The sequence below is a fragment of the Euprymna scolopes genome, chromosome 36 (assembly GCF_053919585.1).
Source record: "Euprymna scolopes isolate OS-2025 chromosome 36, ASM5391958v1, whole genome shotgun sequence".
Classification (NCBI taxonomy): domain Eukaryota; kingdom Metazoa; phylum Mollusca; class Cephalopoda; order Sepiida; family Sepiolidae; genus Euprymna; species Euprymna scolopes.
Window position 1 is genome coordinate 35,893,578 of NC_136517.1, and position 14,499 is coordinate 35,908,076.

General features: G+C 34.6%; 1 protein-coding gene across 2 annotated transcripts in view; it reads right to left on the bottom strand.

The window, feature by feature from the left end:
• The window catches only part of LOC145260409 (tRNA (guanosine(18)-2'-O)-methyltransferase TARBP1-like), a 126,054-nt gene that overhangs the window by 57,129 nt on the left and 54,426 nt on the right, over positions 1-14,499 (bottom strand). For both annotated transcript variants that reach the window (XM_080118388.1, XM_080118389.1), the window contains exons 7-11: positions 13,380-13,476; positions 12,780-12,981; positions 4,801-5,049; positions 3,381-3,499; positions 1,043-1,192 (exon numbers count right to left, since the gene is read on the bottom strand). In XM_080118388.1, the coding sequence (XP_079974514.1) occupies positions 1,043-1,192; positions 3,381-3,499; positions 4,801-5,049; positions 12,780-12,981; positions 13,380-13,476 (817 nt within the window). The remainder of the gene's footprint in view (positions 1-1,042; positions 1,193-3,380; positions 3,500-4,800; positions 5,050-12,779; positions 12,982-13,379; positions 13,477-14,499) is intronic.

A 14,499-nucleotide genomic window follows, 5' to 3' on the forward strand; every position in this document is an offset into this window, starting at 1 on the left:
AAAACCTGACTGTAATCCAACAAAAAAATTAGAAAAAATTGAACTTGAACATTTTTTGTGATTTTTGGAATATAACATTTTCATGCCTTGACAAGCAGGTACATCTTAGAAGTTTTTCTTTATTTTGGGTTAGTTTTAGGTGTGGTACAATATCTTCTTCTTCTCCAGACTTGGTTTAACAATGTGCAGTCAAGCATTCTTGTGGAGGAGAATTAGGCCTTTTTTAGTTGACTAATGCTGGGTGTTGTTGTCGAAGTTTCTGATGCATTTCATCCAGTACTTTTCTGCTGTAATGGTTTCACCTGCATTCAGAAAACTGTAATGTCACAAATCCTTGCCACCAAAGGTGAAGATGTTTTCCTGGAAGAAGAAGGAACCACACAGCCACATCCAACATCTCAGGTATGTTTTTCCTCTTGACTCTAATGACTGGTCCATCTTCACATCATCATGGGACTGTTTCTAAGACATTTAGTGTAACACATGTGTCGGTCACACACCAGTGACCGGCTGATCATATTATATAGGTATGTCAATGAGTTTCACAACAGTTTACGACAGTTAGAGGCAGTTTACAGACAGTCTTGGGTTTGAGATGGTTGAAGACAGTTGCGAGTTTTGGAAACGGTTGAATACAAGTTTTAACTCAGAGCAGATCGAGATGAGCTGATGTCATCTGATGAACACGGCCTCGAGGGAAGATGTAGACGTGGACTTTAGTGTTCAGAGAGTCTATGGTGTCACACACACATACACTTACAGAGATTTCAACTGATATTTACAGATCGTGTCGGAATTTATGCTTTTTGCGTCTTTTCTTATTTCATTTTTATATTTGTGAACCGGTACACCCTCTCAGCAGTTGCCAGTTCGCAGGAGATGTGGACACAGCCAGAAGTGAAGATGAAGGAGAAGAAATTTACATCACACAATGTTGGGGTCGGCAATCATTGTTGAGCGAGAGAGAACACGCACTGGTATCATCCGAAAACTAAATTTTAATAAAAGTTCTGTTTAGAAATCACAAAGACTGAATACTCACCTTGTAATGAGAGTCTGCGGTTTGCTTAAGAATCGTGGTACATGTAGTTGTTAAAAGACACAAACTTTGATCTAGCTGCGGCCAAAGTCGCCACGCAAGAAATTTGGAAATGATTGAACAGTAAACAGTAATAAGATCAAGACAGTCCATCTGGAGGAAACAATGAAAACAAAAAGAAGAAAAGAAAACATAGTATTAACTGATCATGTAATTTATTATATCTAGGGATGGCATTTAAAAATATAACATGCAAGTTTGAAAGTCAAACAAATATCTGGATGAAGGGTATTTTCCCGAAAAATTACAATATGAATCATCTGATCATACTGACGAAAGTAAAAACACAATACATGTAAAATATAAAAAGGTAAATATGCACATATATATCATATTAATAAAGGTGTATCTGTATAGCTTATTCCACTGTTATATATCTTAATTTGTTTCAGTTTGTGTTTATCGATTACACCTTTGTATTATATTGCTTTCTATAAATTTTATATATATATATATATATATATATATATATATATATATATATAGAGACCTCCGCTGGACAAGTGTGAAGAAAACTGGGACCTTGGGGAGGCTTATTGCCATTCAAATTTCAGTGAAGAGTAATGGTCGCTGCCAATGAGAAATCCATGGTAAGCAGCTGTTGCGATAACACAAAGTCATTTGCGAATGTTATCGAAAGAAGTGGCGAGTACTGGAAGCCTGGAGAGACTTGTTGTCACTCAGTCTCCAGGGAACACCACAGGTTATTTTCAAGGAGAGATCTTTGATGACCTTTGTGAAAGCTCCTTGTGAGCCAATAATAATAATAATAATAATAATAATAATAAGGTAATAACCTTTCTATGCACATTTGAAAATCGAACACATATCTGACAAAAGAAGTTTTCCTGAAATATTACAAAATGGATCTTCTATTTGACCATGCTGATGCAAGTAAGAACACGATACATATAAAATATAAAAAAGATAAATATATACATATATATTGTATTAATAAAGATGAATCTGCATAGCTTATTCCACTGTTATAAATTTTAATTGTTTGTGTTTATTTGTTACACCTTTGTATTGCTTTCTTTAAATTTATATTTCCTGTATTCCCACACACTAGACAATGCTTCAAGCAAACTACATTGACCTCTTCAGATTATAAGATATTTTTATAACATTTCCAAATTTTTGAGATGAGGTTTAATAGTCTGTATTATTTGGATTATTCGAACTGCTGTTCTCATAACATTTTAACCAATGTAACTTCCAACCTTCATCGAGTACATCTTATCAGAATTAAAAAATCTTTTTTATTCCAACCTCTAGAATTTACATAGAATTTAACACTGAGCCCTTTATTTAATTAATTTATTTAAGCTATTTGTATTAATGCAGCTATGTAAAAAAATGTTAAAAACAGAATCTTCCAGATTGGGCTAGACTAAGGAGAAATTGGAAAATTCCATTAAAATTAGGGCCACATGTCAGTATATTATATCATAGACAGGAAGTTGCAAGAAATGTAGCAAATAAGTTGATATAACTTTTCTCTTTTTTTCTGAACTGTGCACATGCGCGAGAGGAAGAGAGGTTAAATAAAGATGGGTTAGAGGATATAATGCCGATTGCTTTTTAATTTAGTCAGTACCCACAAATTTAATTTTATTGCATAAATTTTATGAATACCCAGGAAATTTATTGCATAAATTTCATGAATACCCAGGAAATTTATTGCATAAATTTTATAAATACCCAGGAAATTTATAGCATAAATTTCATGAATACCCAGGAAATTTATTGCATAAATTTCATGAATACCCAGGAAATTTATTGCATAAATTTCATGAATACCCAGGAAATTTATTGCATAAATTTCATGAATACCCAGGAAATTTATTGCATAAATTTCATGAATACCCAGGGAATTTATTCCATAAATTCTGTCAACTAAGAGTAGATTCTATCTGGTATTTGTTGATAGCGTGATTTATGAAAGAGAGGGTTTAAGACATGCGTTGCATAGCGAGAAATGATATGAGAATGATTTGATGGATTTATATTTAGAGTCATAAAAAAAAGCTTAGATCTGATGACCTCAGAGGAAGATCAAATGCAGAGAGATGTGTGTAGAGCAGGTAACTTCAAAGGTATGACCATGTAGAAACCATTGCTTAGTCTTCTTGGGTTAGTAGATGTAGATCAGTTGAGATAGCAGATTCAGTTTAAGGAAAACATGTCCAACATATGCCAGCATGCAAAATAAAGGTTAAACGGAATGATGATAATAAACTTCTTCCTCGACCTAATCATAATAATTCATAGTGTTTACCTGTTCAATACCAGAACTTACTCGTCCTTCAATGTATTGGACAATCTCGGTGGCACACCTGGCTACAAGCTGATGAATCATTTTGGTAACAGGATTCTCTAAGGAATCAGATCCAGGAACTGAAAAAAAAAAAAAATCAAAGAATCTTAAATCAATAAAAAGTATGAAGAATCTAGAAATTATTAAATGAAAAACATCATAAAAATTTATTTTTTTGTTCTGAAACTTCAGTGGTATCCATGCTAATCAAAGACCAATTTCTTTTCTCAAACTGTTGATTTTAAGTTCAGTAATGGTGGCCCCTAGAAGATAAAAATTGTACATCCTATCTTGTTGACGATTGCATCAAAGATAGAACTGATGTGTCCCCCATGGTCGGCGCAAAAATTGAACAGAAGGAGTTAGTCACATATTTTGAATGCATTATTTTGTAATTTGAAAAAATATTTGTTGATTAAATATATTTCTCATCCCATGGAATTTCCACAGGTCCTGCTAGTAAATTAATATTTTAAAAGAAAGTCAAAGATTAAATTTGAAAATAAAAAAAAACACACACACAAATAATGCTGTATATTTTATTTAATAAAAAAATCAGTTTGTTTTAATTATTGCATTTTTCTGAGCTTTTCGTTGGCATTCACCCTTCTCATAGAAGACTTTGTAATTTCTTTTTTCTCATTTTATTAGTGATTTTAAGCTTATGGGTGGTGCTCTGTAACTCAAGTTGATGCAACAGTAAACTTTTCAAATTATGCTGAGATCAGAACTTTTTAAGGATCAATAAAGTAAAGAGGCTAAGCTTTGAGTCAGATAACAGTGTGTAGATAACATGTAGCAGTAGTTTGTTTTCTTTTTCTTTAATACGTTTATAAAATCACTCATGTCTCCAATAATTTATTTTTTTTTAAAACAAAACTAAACAACCCTCCTTTAACTTTAAGTTTAAACGGCCAAATCACCCCATGCACACACTGAGTGGAAGTGTAAAAGGTCTGTTGCCACCTGGAAAGGGAGTTTTCTTTTTGCCAAAGAAAAACACCTCGTTGGAGACAGGAATGATTATATATGGAATCTATTTTTTAAACAACAGTTGTTATGATGAAGACAACGCACAATTATTTATGATTCAACAATGGTTTCAAATTTTTTTTATCCTTTTATAGTATATATATTGCATCCTGTTGCTTCAGAAAAAAAGAGAAAGATTTCATCAGCTTATCCAGCGCATGTCACTAGTGGTTTTCTGTCTGTGACTCAATATCCAGACATGTAGCTGTAATTTTCATCTTCTAATTTCTAATGGAATTTTCCGCTTCACTACTTAACATGATCTTATGTGAAAAATACTGTTTTTAACATTATTTTTTATACACACAAAAATCCGAATGATAAAATTCCTGAAGTAAACATGACTTACCTGGTCCAAATTCTTCCAAAAGAAGTAGTAGAAAATGTATAGCTCGATCTGCTTTGCCCGTCGGAAGATAAGCATGGCTGTTGAGAGATAGTAAAACGTCAATTACAAAGGCTAAAACATCTTCTGCAGTTTGGATGTTGTCAGTCTTGTTAACCATCGAGTTGACAGGTAAGATTCCGGCATCACAACAAAGTAGAAACGTCCTCGTTAGTTTTACAGCTTCAGTGAGATCCAATCCTGCATTGCACCCTGAAAATAGAAACAGTGACAATGTCAGTGATGGTGTTTGATTTTAAATTTCAAAGATACTCTTTTAAGATATTCAAGGAATTTTTAACTTCATATATATATGTTGGAGACGCCCCTCCATGGGATTAATGGACTATCTCATGATGTCACTTCCTCTAGTGATGTCACTTCCCGTAACGAGACTGGTGCCCGGCAATCCGAGATTGCCACGTGACCAAGCGGGTCGTGTGCAAACATCCTACTGTTGAGAAATGATATTACTCAACCCACTCTGACTGTAATTTATGTGAATACATGTTCGTTTCCTAAAATCCTGTGTTCCTTTGTTCTTATTACCATTTAACCCCATAACAATATACTAGCAGACTACCCGGCATTACCTGGTCCTAAAACATGCATATCATATTTTAATTCGTACAGAAACTGAGACATGTGCATGTATTATGTTTTTTCTAAACAGTTAACTTTTTGTAAGTAAAAAAAAATCTTTTATTTTCTTATAGAATTTTCCGCTTCACTGCTTAACATGACCTTATGTGAAAAATACCGTTTTTGACATTATTTATATTTATTTATAAATAAATCAACTTTTTGCTTTGTATCAAATACTTATTGCACCCGCTGTATATACTAGGATGGGTAAAATTCCTTGAACAGAATAATTTTGCACCAATTTTATATCCCTTTATGAAGATGCAAATCAACATATAATGCTACTAAACCTTATGTCTAGAATCTTAATTTCGATTTGGATCAAAATCTTTTGCATTATTCTAGAAAATATCTAAAATTCAAGGCTTAAGGTGTCTTAAGAACAAATTGGAAGCTAGTGTTATGTTGTGTAGGACCCCAGGTTGGGAACGGTAGTAGTTAGTAAGTTCCCCGCTGCAACAAAAACATAGTAGCCGACTTTTACTGATCGTCTAGTTTGTTTATGCCTTTGGTTGTCATGGCAACTGCTAAGACAGCATAGTTATTTCCCCCTTTACCGTGCATTTTTTCTCTTACTCGCTCGTCAGTTGTCAACCGCTTGTCATAATACTGTTGCCGGCTGAAACAAAATTAACATGCACACAACAATCAGACGTAACGCAGCACACCAATCAAGATGTAAGACACGATGGCTTTTTGTATAAAAATATATTTTGTTATAGAAATATTTTTCTCATTCTGTACATAAATGATTTTCAACAGTTCACAGTTCAATGGTGCGGCTTGCTTCTCTGTCATTCGGTGATGGAGAGGCGGGGGAAGAGACGTTACGCACTTGACAAACGTACGTTCTTCTGTGGTCCTTAGACCTGCTCCTTCTCCTGGACTCCAAAAATCACGTCATTATATTGACATGATTTTTGTTCGGTATTTTTCCATTCCACTGGTCGATCAACTCTGTTATCGATAATGGATCACGCATTTCCCGGTCACGTTTTAAGTTTTGTTGACAAATGCATTGGCTGCATCTGACCCAGAGACTCAGTAACCCATTTCTCTTCAGCTGACCGACTATTGAATTTGTTTATACACGTGCATCGCCACCTCGTGCCAGCTTTACATGACATTCTGATCCTCCATTGTAATGCAAGGAATGTCACGTTTCAGCCAAAAATGCGTCTCCCCACAAACCTTCACTTTTGTAAACAAAAAAAATCGTCGTCCGATTTCTCTGTTTACGACGTAATTATTTTTGCCGCTTCGACTGGTGGACAATCGATATTCGATGCCCACCTTTCAAATCTTTTTTTTTTTTTTAAGGAAGTTTTTATTTTCATAGTTATGTATCGGATGGTCCCAGCCATCCATTACATAACACTAGCAGATCTTTTTTGTTGTTATGGAAATCACTCCAGACAAAGCATAAAGTCAGTTGATGTAAGGATCTAAAACAATAAAAAAACACTTCAAGGTCAAAAACTAGCCAATGATAAATGTTTTATGGATAGATTCTGACCCAGAAAGCAACAGTTGTCCCTCATTTGTCAGAAACATCACTCATGGAGTGTGAGGTGTCTAACTAGTGTCTCATGACAATGGATCAAATTTAATGCAAATCTGAAATATTTGAATTTTCAAATAAAGGTTGTATATGTATTATGCACCCTAAATACTACAGGATGAGCCACGGAAAGAATTTTAGAATGCTCCTTGTTCTCCTTGAGTAAGCGATAGGTAGTCGAAAGGTAGTCTTTAAACCTGTTTAAGATGCCATTTACTTTGTTGTTATTTGTTTATCTTTTACGTTATATATTGTTTTAGTTCCAATACTGGGCTTCAGACAATCCTCGTGAATTACATCAGCGACTACTATACAGCCCAATCCTGGGCGACGCTGAGTATTTTTCTAGTACATATATCCACCTATCTCATCCAATCCCAGGTGACATTTGGTGTGATTTGGGCAAGTACAGGATTTTTTAACTATTCTTTTTAGAAAAAGGAAAAGAGAGAGCAAGGGTTACTTCAGACTGCTATATTCAAATGTTTGAAAACAGTTTCCTTCCTGAGTTTCGCAGATGAGGAATCAATAGTGAATTCAGCTAGACGGGTGTTTTTCGTGACAGATTGGTGTTTTTCGTGACAGATTGGTGAGGGGGGGACCAGAGATTGGAGTTCAGACGAGCACCCGAGCCATGGAAATAACGATAAAACAAGGATAGGCTCGCAACGTCTCTTCTGTGGGAGAGAGGTTGCAGGGTAGAAAAAAGGGCATCCCCCACTAAGCCACGAAGTCTATTTTGTACTCTGTCAAGGCTGTAGTCCTTAACCATGTCATTTCATGCTTTGGAGATCGCTCAGCCGATCTTTCCATGTGATTTTTATCTGTGGGGATTTTTTAAATCACGTGTCTATACTGGGAAACCTCGCACACTTGGAAAATTGGAGACTGCAATATGTGAAAATATCAAAAAAAATTAGGTGAAGAAACTTTAGTGAAAGTGGAGGCTAACTTTAGAAAACGGCTTCAAATTTGTGCTCGTGAAAATGGCCATCATTTGTCAGACATAATTTTTTGTTTCTTATTATTCCATAATGGCATAGCTTGGTAAATGTTTTTATGTACATCATGAAATTTTTGTTGAAATATTCGCAGAGTTTTGTTTTCCTCAAAAACATCCGTTTCCCGTGACTCATCGTGTATTTAAAACATTTCAAATGAAATGTTTTAAATACACGATGAGTCACAAATATTTCTTAGTTGACGTCTCATGTCCTTTGTTAAAATTTCATAAAATTTTGACATATTTGAATTTTTACAAGGGTTCTCCTCCCTCCTTTTGGATAGCTTATACAGAAATTTCAAATTCAGAATACTTCGAATGGTCTGTTCTATTATATGGTTGTGAGTGCTGGACCAACACCATGAGGAAAAGACTAGCGGCAACTGAAACTTGGCTCTTGAGAAGAATTTTGAAGATATCCTGGACAGGAAAGAACACACATTTTTTTCCAGTTCTATAATCACATTTTTTCCAATTTCACAAACATTTTTTCCCCAGTTCCATAAGCATATTTTTTCAAAGTTCCATAAACACATTTTTTTTCTAGTGCCATAAACACATTTTTTTCCAGTCCCATAAACACATTTTTTTTCAGTTAACTCCCCCCCCCCCAAAAAAAAAACATCAGTTTTTGTCCTCATGATGGAACAAAATGCATTTCACTCTTTTCCAGTTATATGAACACATTTTTTTATTTTTCTAGTCATATATGGGAGATATCCCAATGCATAACCTTCCAATCATTTGTGGTAAATGTGCCTCAATTTTCCAAATTAACATTGGATTAATGACACTACTTAATGCTTCTACTAAAGTTTAATTCTGTAAATTTTAACTTTATTCATCATTTCAACAAACTATGTTTAAAACAGGAAGCCGCTACTATATCTTACACATGTCATTCATTGTCTGACCTTTTAAGGAGAAAGATTTTTCATATTTTTTTGTAATTTTAGGATGAAGAAGAAGACTAGTTAGCATTTTAGTTCATCACTTCCATATTCTTAAACTCCTTTGGAATAGTGACCGATGAAAAATTTGGAAACTTGCTCATTATTGCAGACCATACTGTCAGAATGGACACATTCATAGGTTTGATTTGCAGTTGCCCAACTCCTTTAAATCTAGAGTTGCTGTTAATCTGAGCAGCCGACCTCATCTCCCTTTGTCTATCTGAATAATGGCTTTTGTAACAATCCTTCTTCAGGTATTATCCCTGCATAGTACCCTGAAATATGTCGTCAAAATCCCTGACCTCTCTTTGGACGTTTGGGCAATGGAAGCGTAAAGTTTCAAATACTATAAACTATGTATGAGTGATCTCTATCCAGCAGCGGGACGTCTAGTACGATCACAATAGACCGTGAGTCAAAAAGCGTTGTGCAATGCAGGATGCTATAGTAATGCCAGATATCTTTCTGTGGATTACTCTCCAGTTTGAAGTTATCTTGTAGCAGCTCCCACAAGGTGACAATAAACTGAACTGTAGCTCCAGATGATGCAATGACATGTCGGCCATAATTTTGTGAAGCCAATATCTGTAGGTAAGGATTTTCAGTTCCGATTACTTGGCTGTTTAATCCTTTTGTTTCATTTGTCTTATGTCTATTACCCCCCCCCCTCCCACTTCACAATTATTATCAAGATGCTGTCTATCAAGATACCTGTCTGTCTAATCTTTTTTATTTCATTTGTCACCAAAGCCACAGTACTCTTCAGACTCAAGATAAGCTAATTTATCTTGTGTCTGTTGATCTTCACCTCACACTTTGTAATATTTGTGATTGAAATGCTGTCTTCTACTATTGGGTTGGTGCAAAGATAATGCTGTTTTTATATATCTAGTTGAACACCAAAAAACATTATTTCTGCACCAACCTAATATGTGCAGCATCTGTCCCTGCATACTTTCTAATTTCCTTAGTGCTTTTTGGATTACTCATAAGCCCCTTTCCTTTGTTACTCCAAAAAAGTAGCCCAATGCATTCGCGACAAATGTAATATTGCATGTTTTGGTTTGTTGGTCCTTGACTTATAATTTTGTACTTTTTGTAGCCAGAAAGTGCTAATACTCCTTAATTTCTGCAAACTCCTAGTTTACGTTTTTAATCAAGGCCTCGAAAGTGACATCTCCAAAGAACTCCTTTGGGAAATCATCTTTGGCTCCAGATTGGATGTTCATATGCTTTCTTCAAGGAAATCAAAAGCCCTGTTGTATGGTGCAAGGTTAATTGAGAATATAACCAACCACCTCGCATGTGTGGGTAATATCTAATTCTGTTCCTGGAAGATCACATTTTGGTAAACATTGTTGGCTAAAGTTGACATGAGTATCCACAAAATATGGTCTGTCATCCTGCAACAAAAAAGATTTCTCATTAGCAAAGCTTCACTGCTTTGTGAAGCATAATTCTCATTTATCACAAGCATTTTTTTTTCTCCTGATTTTTGTTAATTTTTCAAGCCTCAATGCTATCCTTATTTACAGCTGTGTCCCAATTATGTAATTATCTGTGTCTATGCTATTAACAACTCCTAACATCATACTACACGTCATGATATGGCGCTACATTAGACTCCTCGTTCAAATTCTCATGTGAATGTCGACACTTCTGCATTGGAAAATCAGCATGTTCTGTTACTGCATCGATGTTCAAAATCACTGGATTTCCTTAAAACAACCAATGCAGTTTTCCTGAATGGCTTCTCTGTAATGGGGATTTCCCATTCCTTGATAGACTCTGCTAAGTGGTGTTCAGCATGCGTTTTTGCAACAAAGTCCATTAACTGGCCTCTAATTCACTTTTTTATTTTGACAATCAGCATGTGGCAGAGAGAGGGAGAAAGAGATAAGGTGGCAGCCTGATGGCAATAACAAAAATGCATACACACACGTCTGTTGATGGGCAAACTTTCTCTCTTTCACTCAAAAGTATTTATTTATTATGAATTCGTCCATTGTTCCACATTTGATGTCTTTTTACGTCGCTGGTCAAAATCTGGGATACAATTACATTAGAGACTGTTTTTTGTTCCACTTACTATTTTTGGGGAAAACCTGGTATTGCCCAAGTTTTTTTTTGTTACTCGATTCCCAGACCTGTTCCTTTCCCGGCGTTACCCAACCATTATTTAACATGAGCTAATGGTTTAGTGCCTTAGTATGAACGAGTAGTTAAGTTTTATAAGTATCAACCAAAGTTTGAACGCATTGTAATTGAAAAAAATGTAAAATACATAAGACCAATACTCTTATATGGGTCAAATATTTTAACTTTAAATAAATATGTCTTTTTTTTTAAAAATTAAATCTACATTTTCATTGGTCTCTGAACAGTTTTACATTTCTTTAATTATGATGCTTTCAAACGGTGGAGATACTTATAAAGTTTATATTTTGAATCATTGAATTTTGAATCACCTTCCATTCAAGGAATGAGTATTTATGCAGAATAAGGACCATGCTATTGTTGAAATTTTTCAAGACAGTTTATATAAAAACAGCAGAAGGTGCGGAACGAAGATTCCAAGATTTTTGGTCCCCTGACAAAAGGAAGGTGAACCTGTAAATTCACCCTTGTCTGTTCGTCTGTCCGCACTTTTCTCAATAAATATGCCTTGGAAGTTTTTGAAATTTTACACAAACATTAAACATGATATGAGTAAAAAGTAACAGAACAGAGTTTCTGAGAAAACTCTGGTTGTCCCCTACGGGTGCCTTTTGGGTTAAAATGGCTAAAATTGACACATTTGTGCTTATTAAAAAAAAATTAATGCCTTGGATTTTTATAAAACTTTATGAAAAATTGTAACTAACTGATTTCTATATAATTTTGTTTGTCTATAGTTTACGATAACTCTTGAGTGTGCCCCAGGGGTTCCTTTAAGGCTAATAAAAATGCTCCATTTTTGGGACTATTTTACCATATTTGTCCAAAATTTTCTGTGTATGTCTATTTAGCAGTTTTGCATGGTGCTGAACTCAAATTTAAATATGTTAAGGCCTTGAGGACTTTTGGGGCTAAATGGGGGGGGGGTCAAGTGATGGACTTAGTCATTTCTTTTTTTGCATGGTGCAGAACTGAAATGTACATATATTAAGGCCTAAAACTGCACCGTTTTTTCATTTTCACAAGGATTTCAAGTTCCCTGGGGACTTTTGGGGCTAAATGGGAAGAGCAATTTTTTTTTATGCCTTGTTCACTGTGCACTCACGGGGGACCGTGCATACTTCACTTGTTTTTTATATATTATTTTTGGTATTATTAATATGAAGATACTGCAATGAAAAATTAATTAAAAAATGAAAACAATATTCTTTTTGTTGTTATGAAAGAAATACAATAAATAATTATTGGACAATTTTTGAAAATTAAAATTTAAATCAAGGAAAAAACATCATTCTAAGTTTCATGAATAAATATTTATTTTTTGAATAATAAGTAACTGATAGAAAAAATATTTTGATTTTTTTTCTTTTTATGATTTTGTTTTGTTAAAATAAAGATAAATATTTACTTTTTTTTGTTGTTACAATAAACCAATGATAGCAAGTAAATGTTTCTTAAATGATGTTTCATTGGCTCAACGTTTTGCCACCTTTCAATGTTTTATACAAGCTGTCCAGAAAATTCCAACAATAGCATGGTTCTTATTCTGCGTAAGTACCAATAAAATATTAGGTAAATATGGCTAAGTAAAAATAAAACAAAAAAAAAAAAAGAAAATACTTACCTTCCTTCAGGTAAGTAATTGTTGCTTTCTCTAAGCCTTTAACGAATTGGTCTTTCTTCCAGTCCCCAGGTGAGTTGTCATTGACATTTTCTTGAAGCCAGGTAACAAAATGAAGCCAGAGACTTTTGTTACGTCCAATACTTTCATGACGGCATAGAGTGGAAGTGCAATAGGCCCAGTCGGAGAAGGGAGTGACCTGAGACTTGAAAAGAAAATAAAATGGTTAAATATATGGCCATGAATGGGTGTGCCCAGCAGATGACGGGTGATGACAGGTGAGCCTTATAAAAAAACACACAAATTGTTACCCCCCACCATGTTAAGAATGGCAACCATTCATAAAGTAATACATTAGAAAATAATGTCTTAATATCCAAAAACTACTTGTTGACCGTTTCCGGTTTTTCCTGTCATCTGCCAGGCACACCCGAGTAACTTTGTGGAAATCGCAGTTCATAAATGCAGAAGTACCTCATAAAGATGTTTCCGAATTTTTAATTTTTTTGAATTAGGTGGAATACTGGACAAGAAGCCTAACTTCTCTTTCTGTTCTGTGCTTACAGATTAAAAACTTGGTTATAGTGTAATAAGTTAACTTACAATGTCAAGAAGATTGACCAGGACTTCACCGAGGTAAGACTGTGTAGCTCCACGTATATATGTCTCCACTGTTCGCAGATTTGTTACCACAATCTCTCTGCAAGAATAAAAACAAAATAAACGATAAAAATAAAGAAATTTAAAAAAAACGGCACCAAATGCATATTAAAAACAACAATGTTGCAAGGCAAACTCCTGCATCTGACAGTGGTAATCTGGTGATGCTTGGAACAAATTTTGATTGTATTCCTCACAGCACTCAAGTAGAAAAGCTTATAAGAAACTGAAAAATTCTTTGTAGCATAATAAAATCTCAACGACGATCTAAAATTCTAGAGAAACTCTTGCTCAAATAAAACCAGAACAAAACTAACAAAAGTGCTCTCCAAACTGCGGGAATCTCTTCCTCGTTTGGGTATTTATTTTTTTGTATGTGTTCGTGTTTGTGTGCATGAGTGTGTATGTGTGCGATTTAGAATGTATTTATTTCTGTTCCACCATGAGACATGTGACACTAGGGTCGGAAAGTGGAATTGAAACATTCTGACCCCACAAAAGATGCCTGTACAACCCCATCACCATTTTCAGGCAGAAGCGCCCCAGATGATTAGCAATAAATTAACCCCTTTTCACAGAACCAGCATTACACTACAATCAACAGGGAACAGGTCATTACAGGAATGGTCAAATTTCTGTTGATTTTGGGACTGAAAAAAAAAAATCCCCGCCATTATTTAGAAGTGAATTACTTGGTTAACCCTTTATGACCTGGTTGAAGTAATTCGTTCAGTCATAAATAAATGAATATAATGCCATAAATAAAGTGGGAATTGATTCAAACACGCCTTGTACATATTAGTTCAGTATCTGGGTAGATGCCAAATACCTCCAGATTGCAACTGTCCATTGTTTACATTCATTTGTCTCAGTGAGTGGCGGATTTCGTTTGTTGTCATAAACACATTTTTTTTCAAACACTATGGATAATAATCAAGGTAAGTTTATGAAATGCAAAAATTCTCAGTGGTAGTTTAACTATTGAACTTCATAATTTTTTTCGTTTGAAGACAATCATAGTATCATAATCCTTCAAACTAACTAAAATAAACAATAAATATTT